General features: G+C 44.6%; 1 protein-coding gene across 2 annotated transcripts in view; it reads right to left on the reverse strand.

Annotated features, from left to right (window-relative positions):
* NSMCE2 (NSE2 (MMS21) homolog, SMC5-SMC6 complex SUMO ligase) overlaps nucleotides 1-27,011 on the reverse strand; it is a 274,166-nt gene that overhangs the window by 116,186 nt on the left and 130,969 nt on the right. For both annotated transcript variants that reach the window (XM_040431682.1, XM_040431683.1), the window contains one exon: nucleotides 4,507-4,660. In XM_040431682.1, the coding sequence (XP_040287616.1) occupies nucleotides 4,507-4,660 (154 nt within the window). The remainder of the gene's footprint in view (nucleotides 1-4,506; nucleotides 4,661-27,011) is intronic.

The following is a 27,011-nucleotide window of genomic DNA, read 5'->3' on the forward strand; positions in this document are numbered from 1 at the left end:
CCCCAAGTAACTTACAATATGGAAGGTAAGGTAGAAGACACAGTCAATCACTGCCTACGATGGGTTACAATCAACAGCCAATCAGTAGCTCGCATTGCGGGCAAGTAGACCAATCGGTAACCAATCGGCACATCACATTTAGGGAAAGGAGATCCAATCACTGTTTTACAAAAGCGCATGCACTGATGGGCTGTGTAGTACCCCTTCCCCGCACTATAGTGTTATATAGTATTTATCATTATAAGTAAGATATAGTTATTCTTTTGGGTTGAAATGCTTCTGGCTTTGATCTCAATTATTAGGTTTCCGTTGATTTTAATGTCTACCATGTAAGGCTTTCTTGTCGCTGGATTGAAACTCGCGTTCGTACTTTCCGATATTGGGAGACCACAGGAGTGAGGGCCCACTTGGATCATCTCAGACATCCGCGATCTCAAAGAGCTCACCTAAACTAATCTACAACCCCAATCAATCAAATGGACAAACCCCCCATTCATGAAAACGTAAAAACAGTCTCGTCATGACAACATGCTAAATTGATATCCAGAAAAGACGTTTCCTGTTGTCCCACATGTCTAATGGGATCCATCTCCGGTAAATTAGTAGCCTCAGTCAGAGCACATGAAAGACCCGAGAACTCCTCGCTGCACGTTCATGGAGTTGTGTTCTTCTAATGTTCTGAGCTGCTGGGAGTCGTGCGTCCAGAACGGCAAGAGAAAAACACACCGAGTGACTCATAGGAGGCATCTTCTCATATTGAAGTTGTATGTGTCCTTTTATTCTCCACCCAGGTCCACACCACCATGATGACTTCTTCCATCCACTACTTGTCTCTGCACATAAACTCCCTATTATGCTGTTACCCCAAAGACACCATAGAGTATTGGTACTCCTCTCCGTTTATTGGAGTGCCGGCTCGTTTTTCTGTTTTTGGATCTCATAGTGGACCCTGTGCCTGTGGCCTTTGAGGGATCACACCCTGTTTAGTTTAGTGATTGTACTGCTGTTTTTCCTGTTTATCTATCTCTCTCATATCGGTCTGTCTGTCAGTCTGTCTATCTATCTGGATCTCACGCCACATAGGGACACATCACCACTAAGGCAAGTCACCTGCACATGATCTTCATCTAGTTTAGAGGACGGGGTCTGGAAGAAATCAGATGATAGCCATAAGGGAGCAGCAGGTGAGCTTGGGTTTTTTCAATAGCTACGGCAGGCTCGGCATAAAATTTTTTAAAAGTGCACAAAGCTGGAGGATGCCTGTAAGGTGGCGATACACCGCAGATGGGGGCTGTGAGCGCAGCCTCTTTGTGTAGCAGAAACTAAGGTAGAAGTTCCCCTTTAACTAGTAAATATTAATTCATCTACTTCACAATAAGCAGATGACAAGTGAGCGTTAATTATGGGGCACGCAGCACGGCAAACACTTCATAATCAGCGTATTATTATTTTTGTAGCATCCATTATTCTGTTCTCGCTTCATACATAAAATTAGAAAGTGGAGGGTGGGTGCAGCTGAGCACGTTGGGTGGTGTAGTGACTGGCCCCCGCACTCCTGTCTGCACAGTAACCTTCCACAGATCTCTCCTTTGTTGATGGAAGTGGCATGATAATGGCAGGTACGCGGCAGTCACGACAACCAGCATCTCTTTGAAAACGCTGCGCTTTCTATTTTTAACATGCATTTTTCTCCTAACTGCTGAACGTTGTTCACTTCCTTCTTTATATCATTTGTTCCTTTTACATTTCCGTGGGTTTCAGAAAATAAACATCTCAGGAAGTAGATAAAACTTCGTCCCTGAGCCGTGGAACAACAGAGAAGAGACGAGCACGACACGGGTGCTGTTGTTTTGGAATGGATAATATTAACCCCGGAAAGGAACAGATACATTTTTGGCCCCGATATTCCAGTAAAAGTGTTGCGTCAAGTACATATATTTATATGCGTATATACCATATTTTCCGCTCCATAAGACACACTTTTTTTCATCAAAAGTGGGGCAAAAGTGAGTCTTATGAAGTGAACACTAATAAATGCTTCCATTATGGAAGTGCTCATTAGTACTCAGTAGGACTAGGGAGCGGTGAATACAGCGCTGGCTTTACTCACCACTCCCTGGACTTCTGCCGGTGTTGCGTTGTGTCCTGACTGCGAACCGCGTAAGCATGCATTATGACCTCATGCTGTGCAACGTCAGGTCACAGTGCAGCACAGCAGGAAGAGCGCGGCGCTGGATCTCCAGAGTGGTGGTGCTGTCTGGAGCAGGAGAGGTAAGTTCCCTTATTTATTTTATGTCTGATCTGAGGTCTGATGAGGATTGAGGGTCCCATATGAGGTCTGACGAGAAATTGGGGTCCAATCTAAGGTCTGATGAGGATTGGGGGGGATCTGATCTGAGGTCTGATGATGATTGGGGATCTGAGGTCTGGTGAAGATTTGGAGGTCTGATCTGAGGTCTGATGAGAAATATTTCTTTCTTCTCCATGTCATAGCGACATATCAAAGGTTTTGGTGGCTGTTTGAGCGCCGACGACTGCTAAAACGAGCAGAAAGAAGCGCCCTCACGCCTCACTCTATCTCCTCGCTGCAGGAGACTGAATAGAGACCCATAGGCTTTAGGTCTGTCTCGCTTCTGTTTCCTCCTGGTTCTAGCAACTAATGGAGTTCTCAGGGTTGGAACCCCCGCCATACATCGCTATGACATATCAAATGTACAGTGCCACTATAAACTATAGATTATTACGCCCATTGAGAAACCAAATACAGTGTATGGGGGTTATTTCATCTTATATGTATTTTATTAAATAAAACATATTTGTAATTCGTGTGATTTGTGTGTATTTTTCATTTATAATTTTTTTTATACATTTGATATTTTTTTTAATGCAAATTATACTTTTATATATTTTTGTACATACATTTTTGTCCTACTTACTGTACGGTAGTGAGCTAACACCTAAAAGGGAAAACTAACTAATCAATGGTGTCTGATCGCTAGGGCCTCGCCGTTCCTCTGTCCTAATGAAGTGACAGGTCGAACATGCGCCCTGATGCAGTGTTCATTCTCTATGGCAGGGATGCTCAACCTGCAGCCCTCCAGCTGTTGCAAAACTACAACTCCCAGCATGCCTTGATAGCTGTAGGCTGTTCAGGCATGATGGAAGTTGTAGTTTTGCAACAGCTGGAGGGCCGCAGGTTGAGCATCCCTGCTCTATGGGACTGCTGTAGATAGGTGAGCGCTGTACTCGGCTACCTCCAGCAGTAAAACAGAAAAAGAATGGAGCAGCAGCGGGCATGCTAAGCCTGTCGCTCCATTAGGAAGGGGGAATGGACCCCCATGAGTCCGGTAGGAGTAGGCGTTCCAGCAATCGGATCCCCTACTGATCAGTTAACTATCCACTATCCTGTAGATAGAGGATATCTGTAAAAATTTTGCCCAACCCCAATTAACTAACAATAAGCTGAAATATGGATGCCAGCATACTGTGGCAGTGCACTGAGGAGGGTGTGGGCACCTATTAGGGCATACTACAACAATGCCCCAACAGACATACACTGGAGACAGCCCCATTAGGTCCAGAGATGTCTTAATGGTGATGTCAGCACCGTGACCTGGTCTGATCACAACAATGAAAGGGGTTAAGTGCTGGGATCAGAGTTTTATCCATTTCTCGGAATGGCGGAATAAGTGAAGCTGTGTGTTACATGCTAATTAGTCATACGCTGATGCATGTAGCCCAGTAACAAATACCTTTTCATGGACTTCTGTCACGAGAGAGACACATTAGAAATCTATCAAGTGGCCGGTACTCTGCTGACACCATTGACCTCACAGATGTTGAGCGCAGTGGAAGGGTGCATGGGTGACCAGTCAGACTTCTCTGCAGTTAGGAGGAATGGTGGGCTGTGGATCTCCAATCCAGTGATCAGTGGTGGTCTCCAGCCATCATACACCTATCATGTTTGTGTGTTGTATACATGCACACCATTCGCCTTTGTCATGCTGACACACCCCTCGCTATATCATTAAACATGTTAACAAATAACCGCGTTCAGATGTAATAAACTCAACCAGAAAACACACGTTTTCCAAAAGATATGTCACGTCTCCAGGCAAATCAAAGGTCTCTAAAGTATTGCAACACCCTGTAAACTCCATGCCATGCACAAAGCCATTACATTTTCACACGAAAGCAGATACCCAACTCATTAAAGGGTTTATAGGAGGAAGAGTCACGGCCAAAGCCTTGTACATGACAAAGAAATAATGATCCGGGGGACACAACTGTCAATCACTATTGCAGGATTGGACGCAGGTCCCCTTTCTTACTGTCTGCAGGCTAAGAGCAAGGAGTGGAGTAACACATGATTGTGTGACCTGACTACATGGTCTGTTTGTAGTCTGTAACCATGGAGACACCCAGGACTGAATAGGAGTTATAGACAACAAAAAGACATATAAATCCATGGCAAGCATGAAGGAATGAAAATAACTAGGCTCTTACTTTGTTTTCTTAGGTCTCTGATCTGTTCTTTAAAATTGACGAATTTATTGCTTTTCTTCAGTGCTTCATCTGTATGGTGTATCCGATGGGAATCGTAGGTCTGTTGTACGAGCTGCCTCAAATCTGGCACATCCTCAGGTTGGTCTCTTTTGACCTAAGGAACAAAAATATTGAAAGGATTAAGACTGCGTACAGTCTCTATATGTACACCACGGGGGACATTTATTAAGACCAGCACTTCCTACACTGATCTCAAGTCCCTCTGCGCTTCTGTGGGAGGAGCCAAAGTTATGTAGAGATGCCGGCATCTAGATAAGTTTGGCGCTTCGTCCGGTGGGACGTGTGACAGGCTTAACTCTATGCCAGCCCTCCTGCTGGCGTAGATTTAAGCCATTTTCAACACTAAAAACGTTCATGGAAAATTATTAATGAGCCGGCCCGCCCACTTCTCTACCACCTTTTCTTGCCACTTTGGAAAAGTGGCGTGAGCGAGGAAAAGTCACAAATTTTACCACACAAATGGCATGAGGCAAAATTTGCCACCTATTTACACCACAAAAGTAGTATAAATAGATTGGTAAATGCCGCCCAAGTCTTTCTTCAAGGTAGAGTTGATTTCCATGCAAAAGGGTTAGCTAGCTATTCTATTTAATATCTATTTATCTCATATCTATCTATCTATCTATAGTGCATTCGGAAAGTCTTCAGACCCTTTTACATTTTGTTATGTTGACAAAGTGAAAACATAATCCTCCCATTTCTCTTGATCATTTCTGAGATGTTTCTACACCTTGATGGGAGTCCATCTGTGGTAAATTCAGTTGATTGGACATGACTTGGAAAGACACAGACCTGTCTATATAAGATCTCAGAGCTGACAATGCATATCAGATCAAAAGCCAAGACATAAGGAGGAAAGATCTGCCTGTAGAGCTTAGAGACAGGATTGTGCGGAGGCTCAGATCTGGAGAAGCGGACAAAAACATTGCTGCTGCTGCACCGAAAGTTCCAGAGAGCACAGTGGCCTCCATAATTCTTAAACTGAATAAGTTTGGAACAACTAGAGCTGGCCGCCCACCAAACTAAGTAATCGGGGGAGAAGGGGCTTGGTAAGACAGGTTACCAAGATCCCAATGGTCACAGAGATCCTGTGAGCAGATGGGAGAAACTTCCAGAAGATCAACCACTACCAGCTATCATTATTATGTAAGGCCTCCGTACATATGCAAATGAGTTTAAAGGGGTTCTGCAGTTTCCTTAAACTGATGATCTATCCTCTGGATAGATCATCAGCATCTGATCGGCGGGGGTCTGACACCTGGGATCCCTGCGGATCAGCTATTTGAGAAGGCAGTGGCACTAGCAGTAGCGACGCGGCCTTCTCGCTGTTTTCCCGCCGGGCCCAGTGACGTCACGACTAGTATCAATGGCCTGGGCGGGGCTAAGCTCCATTCAAGTGAACAGATTGAACTGTTTCAAGCTCCTGTACAACCAACCATCAATATTACAAAACTTGGCTGACGACGAACGCGGTGTATTTATGGATCTCATGGACCTTTTGCGGGAGAGTGAATCTGATACAGGTAGGAGGTGTTTCACTTTGAATAAACCCTCCTCTCTCACTCCCTCCTTGAACCTATTTCCCAACATTCAGCTTTTCTTTCAAGCGGTAGTTCATGAAATACGCAAGCTCAAACCTGACTCCATACATGGTAGAAATCTGAATAAATTGGAATCTGACACCATACGGAAACTGCAAGCAAATACCACCTTTGTTATCAAAGAGGCGGATAAGGGCGGTAACGTGGTTTTATGGGATATTGATCTATATACACGGGAAGCAAATCGACAGCTTAAGAATCGCATCTTTTATACACCCTTGCCTTCTGATCCAACCATGGTCTTCAAGAAGAAACTGGATCAGTTATTAAGGGCAGCCCGGGACATGTTTGTCATCACAAAGAAGGAGCATAATTTTTTGGAGGTGAGTCAACCTATCATTCCAACATTTTACATGCTCCCTAAGGTCCATAAAGATCTTCAAGACCCCCCAGGGCGACCAATTGTGGCCGGCATTGGGGGTCTGTGTGAACAGGCCTGCACCTACATAGATTTTTTTCTTCAACCTCTAGTCCTGGAGCTATCTTCCTATATACGCGATTCCCTTCATTTGATTGAGATGCTTTGAGAGTCTTTATATACTAATATAGCGCATAAGGACGGGATTGGGGCTGTTTCCAATTTTTTGGAGAGGTCGGCCTCTGCGGAGCCAGCCCACCGCGCATTCTTGGTGAGTCTCCTGCAATTTGTTTTACATCATAATTATTTTGTTTTTGATCGGAATTTTTATAGACAGGAGTCCGGAACGGCGATGGGTACGCGCTGTGCGCCCTCTTACGCCAACCTTTTTTTGGGCTGGTGGGAGGGGGTGTACGTGTACCCGTCGCCGTTTTTTCATGACTGCGTGGTGGGCTGGTTCCGCTATATCGATGATATTCAGTTTTATTGGCAGGGCTCCAAGGAGACGTGTATCCAATTTATCGATACACTAAACGTGAACAACTTGAATATCCATCTGACGTATACTATCTCGGAGGTTGCGGTTGACTTTTTGGACCTAAAAATACGCAGGGAAGAAGGACGAAAGAGCACCACTACCAACAGTCTTCCACCCGGCGCATATGAAAAATGGAATACCGAAAGGCCAATTCCTCAGACTACGCCGTAACTGTATGCATTTGACCGATTTCAGGACAGCCTCAGAGGATTTATCTTCACGCTTTAAGGATAGGGGTTACCCTAAGAAAATTATATCCCGTGCCTATGAAGAAGCTAAGGGCTCTGATCGAACCAAGTTGTTCACCCCGAAACCCAAAATCAGGGACGGTAAAATACATCTTATCACCCGCTATAACAATCATTGGACAGCACTCTATAAGATCTTGGAGAACCATTGGTTCTTGCTTATGTCTGACCAAAGGTTGTTACCGTATGTAGACAGTAAACCAAAAATTATTGCACGCAAGGCACCATCTTTCAAGGACCGACTTGTACGAAGTCATTTCCAGCGTCCCACACGAGGATTGGGGAGAGGGGTCAGATTGAAGGGCACATATCCGTGTGGCCAATGTAATATTTGCCCGTTCATGTTGGGCAAAGATAACTTTATAAAGGATGAGCAATGCATACGCCTCAATCACTATGTCAATTGCCGTACCAGAAACATCGTATATGGCATCATCTGTCCATGCAAGAAAATTTATGTGGGGCAGACTTCGCAGGAACTGCGGAAAAGACTCCAGCAGCATATGTCCAATATCACCTTGGCTGCCCGGGATAGGGCTGAAAAGGAGAGACCTCTCACTTCTGTGGCTACTCACTTTCTGGATCACCATGCCGGTAAGTATAATGGTTTGGAGGTGGTGGGTCTAGAAAGGATCCAGCACAATATTAGGGGTGTACATATGACACAATGTTTGCTTAAAGCTGAATCTTTCATTTGGATAGCTTGTCCCCTCAGGGTCTTAATGAGGAACTTTTATTCACAGGTTTCTACTCAGGGTAACACTGTATTTACACGTATTTGTCTTTTTCATTGCTTATAGATTTGCACACTTTCTGTGCTCCTCTTTTCCACAAGATTATTGTTTCTTCACTTCGGTTGTTGCCGGAACCTATATTGTCTCTCCTCCTCCTACCTGGAACAGCCCAGTATGAAACATAAAGAACTCTCTGGATCGTCGCCCGAGGTCCCTCCACACGGATGTATATTGATGGACTTATTGCTCTCATTACGTATATACAGCAATGTCCAGAATTGTATTGTTATATACAGTATATATGATAGTCATTCCTGGTATGCATGGAATCTGCTCGTTTCTCCCTCCCCCCCCCCTCTCCTCGTGGGCCCCGGTTGGATGGGTTGTGGACTATGTGACAAAGCGTTCTTTCTTCCCTCCCTTTTCCCATCCATTCCTTTTATACAGTACAGACCAAAAGTTTGGACACACCTTCTCATTCAAAGAGTTTTCTTTATTTTCATGACTATGAAGGCATCAAAACTATGAATTAACACATGTGGAATTATATACATAACAAACAAGTGTGAAACAACTGAAAATATGTCATATTCTAGGTTCTTCAAAGTAGCCACCTTTTGCTTTGATTACTGCTTTGCACACTCTTGATGAGCTTCAAGATGCTTAGCACTTGTCGGCCCTTTTGCCTTCACTCTGCGGTCCAGCTCACCCCAAACCATCTCGATTGGGTTCAGGTCCGGTGACTGTGGAGGCCAGGTCATCTGGCGCAGCACCCCATCACTCTCCTTCATGGTCAAATAGCCCTTACTTTCAAAGTTTTCCCAATTTTTCGGCTGACTGACTAACCTTCATTTCTTAAAGTAATGATGGCCACTCGTTTTTCTTTACTTCTTTTTCTTGCCATAATACAAATTCTAACAGTCTATTCAGTAGGACTATCAGCTGTGTATCCACCTGACTTCTCCTCAACGCAACTGATGGTCCCAACCCCATTTATAAGGCAAGAAATCCCACTTATTAAACCTGACAGGGCACACCTGTGAAGTGAAAACCATTTCAGGGGACTACCTCTTGAAGCTCATCAAGAGAATGCCAAGAGTGTGCAAAGCAGTAATCAAAGCAAAAGGTGGCTACTTTGAAGAACCTAGAATATGACATATTTTCAGTTGTTTCACACTTGTTTGTTATGTGTATAATTCCACATGTGTTAATTCATAGTTTTGATGCCTTCAGTGTGAATCTACAATTTTCATAGTCATGAAAATAAAGAAAACTCTTTGAATGAGAAGGTGTGTCCAAACTTTTGGTCTGTACTGTATATAGAATTTTATGATGATTATAATACAGGGCACAATAAGTAAATTGCACAGTAAATACTTAAACACAAAATAGATATATGGAAAATAATATAGAAAATATAAATAGTATATAAAATAATAATATACATAATAATATAAAAAATAACAAAATAAATAATAAACAAACGATTATAAAAACTATATAAATACAATAAAAAATAATAACAGAAAATAAATATAAAATAATAAATGTACAAAAATTAAAAAACATTATAAAAAATAAAAAAATACAAAATAAAATATAAAAAATAACAAAAAGTAAAAAATAAAAAATAATGTAAAAAAAATAAAAAGAAATATAAATAAATTACAGTAAGAAACGAGACACACAAGTACAAATAATTCACGTAATTAGGGATTTTTTATTAAGTAAGGGACAACGACTACAGGGAGTGCAGAATTATTAGGCAAGTTGTATTTTTGAGGATTAATTTTATTATTGAACAACAACCATGTTCTCAATGAACCCAAAAAACTCATTAATATCAAAGCTGAATATTTTTGGAAGTAGTTTTTAGTTTTAGCTATTTAGGGGGATATCTGTGTGTGCAGGTGACTATTACTGTGCATAATTATTAGGCAACTTAACAAAAAACAAATATATACCCATTTCAATTATTTATTTTTACCAGTGAAACCAATATAACATCTCAACATTCACAAATATACATTTCTGACATTCAAAAACAAAACAAAACCAAATCAGTGACCAATATAGCCACCTTTCTTTGCAAGGACACTCAAAAGCCTGCCATCCATGGAGTCTGTCAGTGTTTTGATCTGTTCACCATCAACATTGCGTGCAGCAGCAACCACAGCCTCCCAGACACTGTTCAGAGAGGTGTACTGTTTTCCCTCCTTGTAAATCTCACATTTGATGATGGACCACAGGTTCTCAATGGGGTTCAGATCAGGTGAACAAGGAGGCCATGTCATTAGATTTTCTTCTTTTATACCCTCTTGCCAGCCACGCTGTGGAGTACTTGGACGCGTGTGATGGAGCATTGTCCTTCATGAAAATCATGTTTTTCTTGAAGGATGCAGACTTCTTCCTGTACCACTGCTTGAAGAAGGTGTCTTCCAGAAACTGGCAGTAGGACTGGGAGTTGAGCTTGACTCCATCCTCAACCCGAAAAGGCCCCACAAGCTCATCTTTGATGATACCAGCCCAAACCAGTACTCCACCTCCACCTTGCTGGCGTCTGAGTCGGACTGGAGCTCTCTGCCCTTTACCAATCCAGCCACGGGCCCATCCATCTGGCCCATCAAGACTCACTCTCATTTCATCAGTCCATAAAACCTTAGAAAAATCAGTCTTGAGATATTTCTTGGCCCAGTCTTGACGTTTCAGCTTGTGTGTCTTGTTCAGTGGTGGTCGTCTTTCAGCCTTTCTTACCTTGGCCATGTCTCTGAGTATTGCACACCTTGTGCTTTTGGGCACTCCAGTGATGTTGCAGCTCTGAAATATGGCCAAACTGGTGGCAAGTGGCATCTTGGCAGCTGCACGCTTGACTTTTCTCAGTTCATGGGCAGTTATTTTGCGCCTTGGTTTTTCCACACGCTTCTTGCGACCCTGTTGACTATTTTGAATGAAACGCTTGATTGTTCGATGATCACGCTTCAGAAGCTTTGCAATTTTAAGAGTGCTGAATCCCTCTGCAAGATATCTCACTATTTTTGACTTTTCTGAGCCTGTCAAGTCCTTCTTTTGACCCATTTTGCCAAAGGAAGGAAGTTGCCTAATAATTATGCACACCTAATATAGGGTGTTGATGTCATTAGACCACACCCCTTCTCATTACAGAGATGCACATCACCTAATATGCTTAATTGGTAGTAGGCTTTCGAGCCTATACAGCTTGGAGTAAGACAACATGCATAAAGAGGATGATGTGGTCAAAATACTCATTTGCCTAATAATTCTGCACGCAGTGTATATAGTCTGATCATCATGTATATGGGTATCTATGCAGCATTGAATTGTTCACGTTATCTGATGATGTTATTATAATATATGGCCATTTTAATGAGCATGGTGCTCTACATATATTAATTTATTATGGTCCTCAAACTTGGGATAGTGCATTGCTGCATAATATCCATTGGATTTGACTTTTCACTAATTATGCAGTTGTTTTTGGATACACATTTTTACATATATTTTATTTTGTGTCTTCTTGTTTGTTTCTTTGTTTTGTGGATTATGCTGATTTATGCTCACTTAGATGATGGTTGACTGTGGTGTGTTCAATTTAGGTCAGTTAGGTTTTTTGATATTGTTTTTTTGATACCGCTTTCTTTTCCTCTCCCTCCTTCCTTTGTGGCCATGCTCCGCTTAGTCTCTTTGTCCGCGGGACCCTCCTTTCCGGGTGCGTCCACGGCGCTCCATACTGTAGGACTTCCGGTGTTTGGCACGCAGTGTGTGTCTTGTGAGCATGCGTGCCCTGCCATTTCCGGTAATTGGAACGCAGGACGCGCTGGCTCGGCGGCGCACACTGGTGCACGTCATTCCCGGCCGCCGCTCATGCCGGAACTTACATGAGCAGCAATAAGCGCACATCTAAAGCGCACATTTGATATACTTAGCCCCGTTCTCCTCTCCTCATCCCTCCCACTGACCAGCTGAGTGGAAGGTTGCCGCCCCCACGCCCCACTCTGCCGCCTCGACACAGGTGAAATCGATTGTCATTAATGATTATCATGTGTATATATGAACCTATGTGCCATTCAGGGACAGGCACCCCTGAGGAAGCCAGCAGAGCCTGGCGATACGCGTTGGGCTTGTTTTCTGACCACCACGCATACCCCCACCATGCTATTATAAATGATAAGTATTATAGCTTTCCGATTTTTTCATAGTTGATGGATTACATGTACTTTCAGCTGCTGCTTATTTGCACATGTGGGGGAATGTTCATGTTTTTGTGGTGAGTCAGGGGGACATGTGTCTATATTCAGTTCACATGGCCCAGATTCATTGTATACAATGTTTTTAACCCATTCTCTGTTGTGTCTGTTGCTTTAAATAAATTTGATATTTCTATAGATGTGCGGCTACTATCTCGGTATTCTTTTCTCTTCTGTGTATCATATTGTGTATTTTCTACCGTGTGCCGGCACTCTTGTTCTGTTTCCGATGTGCCTCCGCTCCCTGCATTACACAGGCCATTGATACTAGTCCTGACGTCACTGGGCCTGAGGGAAACATCGAGAAGGCTGCGGCGCTACTGCCAGCGCCGCTGCCTTCTCAAATAGCTGATCGGCGGGGGTCCCGGGTGTCGGACCCCCGCCGATCAGATGCTGATGATCTATACAGAGGATAGATCATCAGTTTATGAAGACCGGCACTTTTCTTGACATTCCCAGGCGCATGCTTCGTCATATATTAGGCGCATCCTCTAGCAGTCCATGTGCCTTAACAGAAATCTACGGCGGCTCCGAGTTGCTGTACAGTTCTGTCTTCATTTGTGCCAGAAAACTGGCCAAAATAAAGATAACTTTGTCGTGGCCGCTTCCCACGCCCCTCCCCAAAATTGGCGAGCGTGGAGTAAAAACTTGTTTGTGACTTTTTTACCCACAGAGAGATGATACATCTTCCCCCATAGGCCAAAAAACAAACACAAGCAGCAGGAAGTTACCCAGTGACAGGCTGGTACAGGGGGCAAGAGGCCCGAGAGGGCTTACGATCCGCAAGGGAAGGAGACAGTGGGTGAGGGTAGAAGTTGCTCAGTGATAGCAGGTCTTCCTGAAGAGAACAGTTTTTTAGGTTGCTTTAGAAGATTTGGATGTTGGGGACGAGTCGGATGTGTTGGGGTGGCGAGTTTCAGAGTAGAGTATGGGGGAGAAATCCTGGAGACGATGATGCATGGAATAGACAAGGGAGGATCAGAGAAGAAGGTTCTGGGAGGATCGGAGATTACATGTGGGGAGGTAACCATGTCTATTACTGCAGGGGTTGTGTATAGTCCATACATCATCCATACCATGCTTCCCTGTGGGACCGAACTCCACACTCTACGTCTATTTGTTTTATGGGCCTTGCTCCTCACCGCAGGACACTGCAGAAGTGGTGACATCGAGTAGCGCTCAGCATCTGGGATTATTTTCTTACGTAATTCCTCTATCGTGGTCATGGCGCGGCCTCTACAATTGTCTATATGCTTTGGCACATACAGATGTGTCCTGTCCCAGCATAGCTTCTACCTCAAAGCTTACCATCAGATGAAATCATCTGATTATGGCACGTTAGTTTTATATCATAATAAACCCGTAGACCACAGATTATAACAAGGAGTAACGCAACATGTTTTCACATTAAATAAGGGTCTGGCTCGCCTCCAGGTACACGTATGTTATTCTACACGGAGCACTTACAGGCCGACAGATACAAAACGAGCTTTCAGCAGTCCACTTTTTCAAACCAGCGCCTGGATCTGAATACTTTTGTAATTGTTTGTAATAAAAATTTTAGTTTAGCCAATGAGCTATTCAATAAAAGGCATCTGTAGGGCGCCACCTGCTGTTGGTTCTTTTCCTTATTTCTCTGTCCACCTTGCTAAGGTGGCCGCACGTGCTCAGTTCAAATCTTCAACTGCCACCAGCCATATCTTCTGTTAGATGCTGTGGCAGGAGCAGGAGAGCTGCAGCCAAAAAGATATACACCTGAGCTGTAATAGGGAGAGAGCTGCAGCGGAAGGAACATGCACCCTGAAGAAAACCTACCAGACCAATGAATGGGCAGATCTCTGGATCCATGTGAGGTCCAGGGCTGGTTCTAGCTTTGTTAGAAAGAGACTGTCATATACTATATGATGTGTGATTTCATTTTTTATATCAATTATGGAGTAACCACTTTTTTAAGACAAGTAGTACATATAATGCATGGCCTTCCAAACTTTGTGCTACCAGTTTTGGAAAGGTCTTTCCTGTTCCAGAATGGCTGCGCCTCCAGTCCAAAAGAAAGGTCTATGAAGAAATGGGGTCATAAGTGGTGAGTGGTAAAACACAAGTGGAATTGGTACGACCATCTGTCAGCCAGACTTGTCCAACATCATTGTCTAACCTCGCACACTCCAAAATCTTGGAGACTGCCCAGTAGAGTGTAGTCTGTCAAAGCCACAAAAAGGGTCTCCATCATCAGCAAGGAACATGGGTTGCCCTGGGAGAGAAGATCTGCAGATGACAGCAGGAGTGGTCACAGGACAATCCAGATGTCCAGCAGTGTGATGTGGTCGGTGGTTGAAGCTGGGGCTGGCAAAGATGACCAGTCGCTGGAACCAGGAGAGGTCTGCATTTCCAGTTCATACAGAACATTGGTTGTTAAAAATGGGAGTGGATCCCCTGGGAGGAACACTTTGGCTTCCCTGCTTTCCTCTGATGTGAAGCACTCCCTTATTATTTTTTTTAACAAGAAACATAAGGACCTCACGCAGATCAAAAATACTGCACGTGAATCCAAAGAATAACCCCTTCACGTCCAGGCCTGTTTGGACCTCTATGACCAGAAAGTTCTTAGCGATTTTGCACACAAGATGGTTCTAACTTTTTTATTTTTTCATGGGCCCTTAAAATGATTTGTGCCGTTTCTTTCTGTGACACATAGAGTTGTTAGGCATTAACTTTTTTTTAGAGATTTTTGTCTTTTCAGTTTTATATGACAGAGTAAAAAAAAAAAAAAAAATTTTCAGCATATAGTTCTGTATTCTTTATTCTTTAAAGATTTGTAAACTGGCATGAAAAAGTATTAGAACGGCTTCCTACTGCACTGCAATCATCAGTGCATGTGCAGTAGGTATCTGCACTGCTTAGGAAACAGTGGCAGATCCGCTGCGCACGAGTCAATACTCAGTCAAAGGAGCAAATGCAGGAACACAGGGCCAGGTGAGTGTCTGGAGCTGTGAGATGGTGACGAAAAGGTGCTCTGAGTGCTTGGGCCAGCCCCTCGGTGCTTCAACAACCTAATTTGCATATCAAGAGAAAGTGAATTTTCTTGGGAACGGTACTCGGGAACTTTACACCAGTATGGTTGGTTTACCAGAGTTAACCCTGCTGACAGATAACTATAGGTTAGTGCCTGTAATGGCTAGCTGCAGACATAAGCTCTTGACTCATACTACCAGTCTATTCTATCTGTGTGTGCTGACTCTCCAGTGTAGTTCTATGAGATACAAACTATAAATTGGCGTGGTATTAAAAAGCAGGAAGTGCTCAACCCCATATGCAGTGGTGCATCTATACCGGGGGGGCAGATCCTGCACTTGTGGCCCGTTGCTAATGGCAATCCCCAGCAAAAATGCATACAATGGAGGATGCCTGCAGCGGACCACAAGTACCACAATGGACATCCTACACAGGATAGCAATTGTGTGGATGTGAAAAGCAGTCAAAATAACATAACAAAAACAAAGACAGGTGTACTCTGCGGTCTTACTAACCCTCGTACTGGTGTAAAATTGAGAATTAGCCAACATATCCTGCTTGGAGGACATGTCTGAGCCTGAGCATCGCGCCAAGGTTTCTCAAGTAGCTCGGGACCTAACGCTAAACCTACCTGGGCCGTATGGGCAATACCAGGAGCCAGTGGGCGAATTACAGGCACGCAAGGTCCGACTAAAAGCAATCTCCCAGTAACCTCCAGCATGTGACCATGCATACAATGGGAGGAGGCAGAGAGCTCTGAGCCCCACCCAAGACTGGCTGATATAGCCCGGGCCTCAGGTGTAGAAACTCCTAGTCTGAATGGGCTATATCAGCCAGTCTTGGGTGGGGCTCAGAGCTCTCTGCCTCCTCCCATTGTATGCATGGTCACATGCTGGAGGTTACTGGGAGATTGCTTTGAGTCGGACCTTGCGCGCCTGTAATTCGCCCACTGGCTCCTGGTATTGCCCATACGGCCCAGGTAGGTTTAGCGTTAGGTCCCGAGCTACTTGAGAAACCTTGGCACGGTGCTCAGGCGCAGACATGTCCTCCAAGCAGGATATGTTGGCTAATTCTCAATTTTACACCAGTACGAGGGTTAGTAAGACCGCAGAGTGCACCTGTCTTTGTTTTTGCTATGTTAGTTCTATGAGATGCAGCTTCACACTGCTCTCCCTGCCTCCTACATGTAAGAGCTTACAGGAGAGACAGGCTGAAGCTACATCACATAAGAATACATTGAAGTTCTATGTCACTCATCTGTTACTTGCTGCCCTTAGACTGGACTATATACTTTCCTCCTTCCTCCTTGACTGGCGTTTTAATCCTACGTATCCGTCCAAAGCCGCCACTTCCACTTCCAGATGTACACTCAGGTCAACGCATGCACAGTAAGTGGGAGATGTAGGTTGCATATCGGAGGAAAAAGAAGAAACCAAGATGACAGGCAACCAACAAATGGTGTATCAAAAACAAGTATACACAAGAGGCTCTGTATTATTCTTATAGCCTATATGGTGTTATATAGGCAAAACAAAAAAAACTAGAGTGCTTCTTTAACACCTCCATTGAGATGATGTATATGTACACGTAGGACAGGAGACTGGCATGAGTCCATCTACAAGACCAGGAGGCTGCACATTTGCAGCGGTGCAGAAAGGTGAACTGTTTGCTTTTGTATGCCTTGATGACGGCTGCAGCATTTCCACAACGATTTCTTCAGGTGCTTTTATAGAAGACTGACAGGTACTGTATGTGCCACGATCCAAGTTAGGAAAATTACCATGTGAACCAAGACAATACAGTAACTGTCCAGATATTAGGACACTGCCTAGTGTGCCGTTACCGGTTTTATGAGCCTTTAGACCACAGTCATTTTGTTTCTCTTCACACTTTTTGTATGTTTCTGTACAGCGCCACCTGCTGTTTGTATTTTTCCTTTTTTCTCTGTCCACGTTGCTCAGGTGGATGCCTATCTTTGGTTCCATCCTTCACCTGCCACCAGCTGGAGTTACTATTAGACGTTATGGCAATGACAGGGAGAAAGCTGCAGTAGAAAGGACACAAGCCCTGAGAAAGGATACCTGCTCTCAACTCTCACAGGGACATAATTGCAGCAGAAAGGACACTCCCCCGAGCCACCAGCTTGAAATAAATCTACCACATTAATTGGAGCAGTAAATGTGGAGATCTCTGGATCCATGTGAGGTACAGGGCTGGTTGTAGCTTTGTTAGAAAGAGATTGTTATGTTCTATATGATGTCTGGTTTTTATTTTTTACATTAATCCCGGCATAACCCCTTTAGGCACCAATGTTGGGATAATTACAAACAGATAACAAGAGCAAATGACCTACCACCTACTAAATGCTATGTTTTACCTTTCTTCTAAAGCACCTATTTCCCAGGCTATCAGTCGTTGTTATTTCCTTGGTCACCCAAGTCTGAAGAGAAGCTAGCTACTTCCTGTCTCACCGATGTCACCATTGAACTTACTCATCCAGTCTTTAACCTCAGCCCCCAGTGCTTAAACACCCTGAAAGACCAGGCCACTTTTTACACTTCTGACCTACACTACTTTCACCGTTTATTGCTCGGTCATGCAACTTACCACCCAAATGAATTTTACCTCCTTTTCTTCTCACTAATAGAGCTTTCATTTGGTGGTATTTCATTGCTGCTGACATTTTTACTTTTTTTGTTATTAATCGAAATTTAACGATTTTTTTGCAAAAAAATGACATTTTTCACTTTCAGTTGTAAAATTTTGCAAAAAAAAACGACATCCATATATAAATTTTGCTCTAAATTTATTGTTATACATGTCTTTGATAAAAAAAAATGTTTGGGTAAAAAAAAAATGGTTTGGGTAAAAGTTATAGCGTTTACAAACTATGGTACAAAAATGTGAATTTCCGCTTTTTGAAGCAGCTCTGACTTTCTGAGCACCTGTCATGTTTCCTGAGGTTCTACAATGGCCAGACAGTACAAACACCCCACAAATGACCCCATTTCGGGAAAGTAGACACCCTAAGGTATTCGCTGATGGGCATAGTGAGTTCATAGAACTTTTTATTTTTTGTCACAAGTTAGCGGAAAATGATGATTTTTTTTATTTATTTTTTTCTTACAAAGTCTCATATTCCACTAACTTGTGACAAAAAATAAAAAGTTCTATGAACTCACTATGCCCATCAGTGAATACCTTGGGGTGTCTTCTTTCCAAAATGGGGTCACTTGTGGGGTAGTTATACTGCCCTGGCATTCTAGGGGCCCAAATGTGTGGTAAGGAGTTTGAAATCAAATTCTGTAAAAAATGACCAGTGAAATCCGAAAGGTGCTCTTTGGAATGTGGGCCCCTTTGCCCACCTAGGCTGCAAAAAAGTGTCACACATGTGGTATCTCCGTATTCAGGAGAAGTTGGGGAATGTGTTTTGGGGTGTAATTTTTCCATATACCCATGCTGGGTGAGATAAATATCTTGGTCAAATGCCAACTTTGTATAAAAAAATGGGAAAAGTTGTCTTTTGCCAAGATATTTCTCTCACCCCGCATGGGTATATGTAAAATGACACCCCAAAACACATTCCCCAACTTCTCCTGAATACGGAGATACCACATGTGTGACACTTTTTTGCAGCCTAGGTGGGCAAAGGGGCCCACATTCCAAAGAGCACCTTTTGGATTTCACTGGCCATTTTTTACAGAATTTGATTTCAAACTCCTTACCACACATTTGGGCCCCTAGAATGCCAGGGCAGTATAACTACCCCACAAGTGACCCCATTTTGGAAAGAAGACACCCCAAGGTATTCGCTGATGGGCATAGTGAGTTCATGGAAGTTTTTATTATTTGTCACAAGTTAGTGGAATATGAGACTTTGTAAGAAAAAAAAAAAAATAAATCATCATTTTCCACTAACTTGTGACAAAAAATAAAAAATTCTATGAACTCGCTATGCCCATCTGCGAATACCTTGGGGTGTCTTCTTTCCAAAATGGGGTCACTTGTGGGGTAGTTATACTGCCCTGGCATTCTAGGGGCCCAAATGTGTGGTAAGTAGGTAAATGACCAATGAAATCCGAAAGGTGCTCTTTGGAATGTGGGCCCCTTTGCCCACCTAGGCTGCAAAAAAGTGTCACACATGTGGTATCTCCGTATTCAGGAGAAGTTGGGGAATGTGTTTTGGGGTGTCATTTTACATATACCCATGCTGGGTGAGAGAAATATCTTGGCAAAAGACAACTTTTCCCAATTTTTTATACAAAGTTGGCATTTGACCAAGATATTTCTCTCACCCAGCATGGGTATATGTAAAATGACACCCCAAAACACATTCCCCAACTTCTCCTGAATACGGAGATACCACATGTGTGACACTTTTTTGCAGCCTAGGTGGGCAAAGGTGCCCAAATTCCTTTTAGGAGGGCATTTTTAGACATTTGGATCCCAGACTTCTTCTCACGCTTTGGGGCCCCTAAAATGCCAGGGCAGTATAAATACCCCACATGTGACCCCATTTTGGAAAGAAGACACCCCAAGGTATTCAATGAGGGGCATGGCGAGTTCATAGAAAAAAATAATTTTGGCACAAGTTAGCGGAAATTGATTTTTTTGATTTTTTTTCTCACAAAGTCTCCCTTTCCGCTAACTTGGGACAAAAATTTCAATCTTTCATGGACTCAATATGCCCCTGAGCAAATACCTTGGGGTGTCTTCTTTCCAAAATGGTGTTATTTGTGGGGTGTTTGTACTGCCCTGGCATTTGAGGGTCTCCGCAATCATTACATGTATGCCCAGCATTAGGAGTTTCTGCTATTCTCCTTATATTGAGCATACGGGTAATGAGATTTTTTTTTTTCCGTTCAGCCTCTGGGCTGAAAGAAAAAAATGAATGGCACAGATTTCTTCATTCGCATCGATCAATGTGGATGAAAAAATCTCTGCCAAAAAAAGAAAAAGGAGGGGAAAGGCGTCTGCCAGGACATAGGAGCTCCGCCCAACATCCATACCCACTTAGCTCGTATGCCCTGGCAAACCAGATTTCTCCATTCACATCAATCGATGTGGATGAATAAATCATTGCCGGGATTTTTTTTTTTATATATACAAAGTGTTTGCCAAAGTATATGAACACCGCCACCTCCTCAGCTCATATGCCTCGGCAAACGTATCTTTTACTGCAGAGGAGAAATCTCGTCTTGCAGCGCCGCATACACCGACTTGCGTGTAATCTGACAGCAGCGCAATGCTTCTGTCCGAATGCACATCAGTGCTGCAGCTAGTCGATCGGTTGGTCCACCTGGAAGGTAAAAAAAACAAAACAAAAAAGAAAAAACCAGGCCGCAACGCAATAAATTTATTAACTTTTGAACAGAACATATAAACTTTTTTTAACTTTTTTAACTGAACGTTAACTTTTTTACTTACCGGTATTTTTTTTTACCTTTATAGAACAAACCTCTCCTTCCCCATGGGACAATGTGCAAAGCGCAAATCGCCCAAAGATGTGGCGAAGTACGTTATGCACTTTATCCCAGGTGAAAGGAGAGGTTTGCAGCAGCTGTGAGTAAAAGGGCCCTAATAGCCCTGTGTGCCTGTCCTGTGAGATGCAATCCCTATGCTAAGTGTACCTGTGTGTGGTACTTCCGGAAACACTCTCCTAAGCATAGGGCAGGGTGGTCAGGACAGTCAGGACAGAAATAGCGGGTGTCACGCCTTATTCCACTCCTGCTACAGACAAGACATCTTTTTCGGGGTGACGGTTGGGTTGAGGTACCAGGAACGACACTGGGGAAATGTCGCTCGTATAGACGGCTAACTACACTGGTGGATGGGGCCACGGAACCTCCTGGATACAAGAGGTTCTCAATGATCTCTCCCTGGAATTTGAGGAAGGATTCTGTTCTCCCAGCCTTACTGTAGAGAACAAAACTATTATACAGCGCCAATTGAATTAAATATACAGACACCTTCTTATACCAGCGTCTGGTTCTGCGGGAAACTAAATACGGAGACAACATCTGGTCATTGAAGTAAAACCCTCCCATGAGCAAATTATAGTCGTGGACTGAGAGGGGCTTTTCAATGACACGGGTTGCTTGCTCAATTTGTATTGTCGTGTCTGCGTGAATGGAGGAGAGCATGTAAACGTCATGCTTGTCTCTCCATTTCACCGCGAGCAGTTCTTCGTTACACAAGGCAGCCCTCTCCCCCTTGCAAGACGGGTGGTAACGAGCCGTTGGGGGAAGCCCACGCGACTAGTTCGCGCGTTGCCACAGGCGCAAATCCGTTCTAGAAACAAATGCCTAAAGAGGGCCACACTTGTGTAGAAATTGTCCACATAAAGATGGTACCCCTTGCCGAATAAGGGTGACACCAAGTCCCAGACTGTCTTCCCACTGCTCCCCAGGTAGTCAGGGCAACCGACCGGCTCCAGGGTCTGATCTTTTCCCTCATAGATCCGAAATTTGTGGGTATAGCCTGTGGCCCTTTCACAGAGCTTATACAATTTGACCCCATACCGGGCACGCTTGCTTGGGATGTATTGTTTGAAGCCAAGGCGCCCGGTAAAATGTATTAGGGACTCGTCTACGCAGATGTTTTGCTCTGGGGTATACAAATCTGCAAATTTCTGGTTGAAGTGGTCTATGAGGGGCCGAATTTTGTGGAGCCGGTCAAAAGCTGGGTGGCCTCTGGGACGGGAGGTGGTGTTGTCGCTAAAATGCAGGAAACGGAGGATGGCCTCAAATCGTGCCCTGGACATAGCAGCAGAGAACATGGGCATGTGATGAATCGGGTTCGTGGACCAATATGACCGCAATTCATGCTTTTTAGTTAGACCCATGTTGAGGAGAAGGCCCAAAAAAATTTTAAGTTCGGAAACTTGGACTAGTTTCCACCGGAAAGGCTGGGCATAAAAGCTTCCCGGGTTGGCGGATATAAATTGTGTGGCATACCGGTTTGTCTCTGCCACGACTAAGTCCAAGAGCTCCGCAGTCAAGAACAGCTCAAAAAATCCCAGGGCCGAACCGATTTGAGCCGTCTCAACCCGAACTCCAGACTGGGCGGTGAAAGGGGGAACTAATGGTGCGGCTGAAGTTGGTGACTGCCAATCAGAATTTGCCAGCACCTCAGGGACTCTAGGGGCTCTACGGGCCTGTCTGTGCGGTGGCTGCGACGGGGTAACTACTGCACGTGCCACCGTACCAGCTTCAACTGCCCTTCTGGTGCTCGCCACGTCACCATGTTGTACGGCAGTGCTGGTACTAGGTCCAGGGAGGGCTGCGCTGCTGGTGTATGCCTCACCACGTGATCCGGCAGCGCCAGCCCCACTCTGCTGCTCTTGAAGCGGATCCTGCACAACCTGTGGTCTAGCGACACGGGGCCTGGTACGCCTGGTGCTATCAGGGACCTCAGCCTCCTCGTCCGAACTTTGGGTCAGAGAGCCACTGCTTTCTACAGGTTCATATTCTGACCCGCTAGATTCGTCAGATGAGGGTTCCCAATCCTGTAGGCCTCTTCAGAAGAATACCCCCTGTTTGACATTTTGGACTACTAAATTTAGGGGTATTCCCTGAGACTACCCAAGAAAAAAAGCAAGCCTGTCTTACAAAGGGGAGGCTAGCGAAGTACCGGAGGCCGCTGCGGTTGAGAAAAATTTTTAAAAATGATTTTTTTATCGCCGCAGTGCGTGTAAAATCAATGTGCAGTGATCAAAAAAAAATATATTTTTTGTCACTGCGGTGGGGCGGGCATGGGTGAACGCACGTGTGGGCGACCGATCAGGCCTGATCGGGCAAACACTGCGTTTTGGGTGGAGGGTGAGCTAAGGTGACACTAATACAATTATAGATCTGACCGTGATCAGTTTTGATCACTTACAGATACTATAAAAGTACAAATGCTGATTAGCGATACGCTAATCAGCGAATCAGTGACTGTGGTGCGGTGGGCTGGGCGCTAACCGATCGCTAACTACCTAACCAAGGGGCCTAAACTATCCTAAAACCTAACAGCCAATACTAGTGGGAAAAAAAAGTGTCAGTTTACACTGATCACTTTTTGTCTTTCACTAAGTGATTGACAGGGGCGATCAAAGGGTTAATTGGGGTGCAGGGGGTGATCTGGGGCTAAGGTGTAGTGTTGGTGCTACTTACTGTCAAAGTCTGCTCCTCTGCTGGATCCAACCGACGAAAAGGACCAGCAGAGGAGCAGACAAGCCATATAACAGATCATATTTACTAATATGATCTGTTATATGACTTGTGATTGTTTTTTTTGAAAATCGCCAGCCTGCCAGCCAATGATCGTTGCTGGCAGGCTGGTGACGAAATTGTTCTTTAACTTTTGCCGGCCCGCGATGCGCATGCGCGGGTCGGCTTTGAGCGAAATCTCGCGTCTCGCGAGATGACGCGTATATGCGTGACTGTGCGCAGCGCTGCCACCTCCGGAACGCGAATCTGCGTTAGGTGGTCCGGAGGCGGTTAAAGGGAACCTGTCATCTGGATTTTAGGTATAGAGCTGAGGACATGCGCTGCTAGATCGCCGCTAGCACATCCGCAATATCCAGTCCCCATAGCTCTGTGTGCTTTTATTGTGTCAAAAAAACGATGTATATATATATATATATGTAAATGAGGCAAGTAAGAAGCCAAAGCAGCTGTTACTAACGTTTCCGGAGCCCAGCCATGCCCACTGTGAAGGAGCCCAGTGCCGCCCCGCATACTCCGAATCTCCTCCTTGCTCCCCGACGTCACAAAGCTAGAGCGCCGTAATCTTGCGATGCGCGAGCTAGTCAATGCGCAGTGTCGGCATAGTGTTCCTTCCCTGTGCTGGCATCAGCCTCAGGGAACGAACTGAGCATGCGCAGGCGCTCTAGGTTTGTGACGTCTGGGAGCAAGGAGGGGATTCAGGGGATGCGTGGCGGTGCTGGGCTCCTTCACAGTGGGCATGGCTGGGCTCAGAGACAGAGAACGCTGGACTCCTCTCTCAAGCATGGAGGAGACAGGTTAATTTATATATCTCAAAAAAAATAAAAAAATTTAACACAATAAAAGCACACAGAGCTATGGGGACTGGATATCGCGGATGTGCTAGCGGCCATCTAGCAACCCATGTCCTCAGCTCTATACCCAAAATCCAGGTGACAGGTTCCCTTTAAGATTTAGGGCTGTGGTCAATTTCCTGAAGCTCAATTTTTGGCAAGAAATACACGTATGATTTAAAGGGATATTCCCAGATCACACAGTGAAGGCTTATCCCTAAGATTCATGATTGCTTTAAACTAAATGCTGACAAAACAGAGGTTCTTGTCATCGGAGGCCAGCGCCTAACAGCAAAACAGCTCCAGACATAGTCAACACCGCTGAGGGTAGGGAACCCAGACCTTACTAGCTCCAACACTGTGCGCAGCTTGGGTTTACTGATGGATAAGGAGTTAAACCTCAGGAACCAAATTTCAGCTGTGGTGAAACACTCCTAAGGCTGGGTTCAGACCTGAGCGTATTTGATATGCGCGTTTAACGCGCGTTTTTATGCGCGTTTTTTGCAATAGTAAACGCGCGTTTGACGCGCGTTTGTGTGATTGACTGCAGTGTCCTATGGCCACAAACGCGCGTCAAAACGCCCCAAAGAAGCTCAAGAACTTGTTTGAGCGTAGGGCGTTTTTCAGCGCGTTCAAACGCGCTGTAAAACGCTCAAGTGAGAACCAGGGCCATAGGGAAGCATTGGTTTTCATGTGTTGAGCGTTTTACAGCGCGTTTGAACGCGCTGTAAAACGCTCAAGTGTGAACCCAGCCTAAGGAATATTGCAAAAATGAAGCACCTCATTCCTTCAGAAGATCTTCCAACCCTAGTTCACGCCTTCATCACATCACGGCTGGACTATTGCAATGCGCTCTATGTAGGCCTTCCTAATAAAGACCTACACCGCCTGCAGCTAGTACAGATTAACGAGCCAACCCCGCCACTGTAACATAACACCAATCCTCTGCTCACTACACTGGTTACCCATAAAATGGAGAATCCTTTTCAAAATTGGCATGCTAACATTCAAATCCCTACACGACCTAGGCCCTGGATACCTGAAAGTTTTGTTGCATCTGCGTCCCACCTCACACAACCTCAGATCAAAAGGATCCAATAACTTGAACACCCCCAGAATTCAACTAAAAACCTTTGGAGCCAGAGCTTCTTGTCACGCTGCCCCTACCTTGTGGAATGCCCTGCCAAACGCAATCAAGACAGCTCCAACCCTGGACACAATTTAAGTCAAAACTGAAAAGCCACCTGTTTAGCCTGGCATTTACGATCACATAACTTTTCCCCCCCTGTACATATCACTATGTACCGATCTGAGACAAGCTTATGCGCTTTGAGTCCTACGGGAGAAAAGCACTTTACAAATGTTTTGTTGTTGTTGTCCCAACCTCTGGGACCGTCACTGATCCTGGGAATGAAGGGGATGCAGCATGATTGGAGCCGGCTGATCTTCCCTGCACGGTTGGGTGGTCAGGGTGGTGGGAAAAAACGGTGAAGGAGCCAAAGCTCTGAATTCTCAGGATCAATGTGAGTCCCAGAGGTCACACAGTGGTAGCATATCCTAAGGTATATGAGACGGGAATAGCTCTATAATATCAGATCTACAACCTAATACACGCAATTAGGCTCTGTTCACATTGGCACTAGTAGCCGCCCATGAAATACGGTTTCCTAATCTAATCACCTAAACAAAGGAAATCTCGACGTAACGCTGATTGGCACCATTATAAGTCAATAAGGCCCATAGGTTGCTCTGTAGATGCATCTTACGACCGGTCTGGCGCTGCCATGACACCAGTGGGCAACGGAGGCGGCATTACTATACAATACAATAAAATCGCTGAGAAAACGGAGGCCCCAGCAGCAAGAGGGACAAAAGAAAACAACAATTTTATTTTCACAGCAGCTCCTCTGTATGAGATCATAAGAACAAGACGATCCTGTTTCCGACATAGCAGAGCTCCGCAGGCTGAGAACAGCACACCAGGTCCGGCATGTGGAAGGGGCTTCCTTTTATCTGACAGGGGAAGGAAGAAAAGGTCGGCCAGATTAATAAACATCCAGAAGCCGCAGGGATTGCGTGGAGAGAGGCGGAGGCGCCGGGAGTGCAGCGCTAAGGACTTGTGCCCGACAAGGAGGAATTCAATCTCATTACTGGTTCACGGTCAGGAAAGATAATTAGCGCGCTCATGACAATCTAACATTGACTGCGTTCATTTATCGGGCTACGAAAGTATATTTTATGACAAGCAGAGGAATACGATCGCATGCAGGGAAAATAAACGGTGGAAACCTGTACAATGAGGATTTCTGGCCGGTGCTTTGTGCACTGCTACTATCAAAGACATGAAATTCCTAGGGAGGGAAGCATGCCATGCCGGGCGTCGCTCACAGCCACTCCAGCCTTCACACGCTGGGTCTTTCTTTCCGCCTCTTATTTTATCACACTTTATATGTTTTTGTTGCTTTTCATAGGGTATGACCGCCTAGATACTGTGCAAAAGAAAGCAACCCTGCCCTACCGCAGCGTCTACTATACACATGAGCAGTCGTCCGTGCCTTAGGTGGGCCATGACCCCCCTTTAAAGGGGTTAATGCGTGACTGATGTTAAAAAAAAAAAAAAAAAAAAGACATCACGTGGGGTATCTA

The sequence above is a fragment of the Bufo bufo genome, chromosome 5, assembly GCF_905171765.1.
Source record: "Bufo bufo chromosome 5, aBufBuf1.1, whole genome shotgun sequence".
Classification (NCBI taxonomy): domain Eukaryota; kingdom Metazoa; phylum Chordata; class Amphibia; order Anura; family Bufonidae; genus Bufo; species Bufo bufo.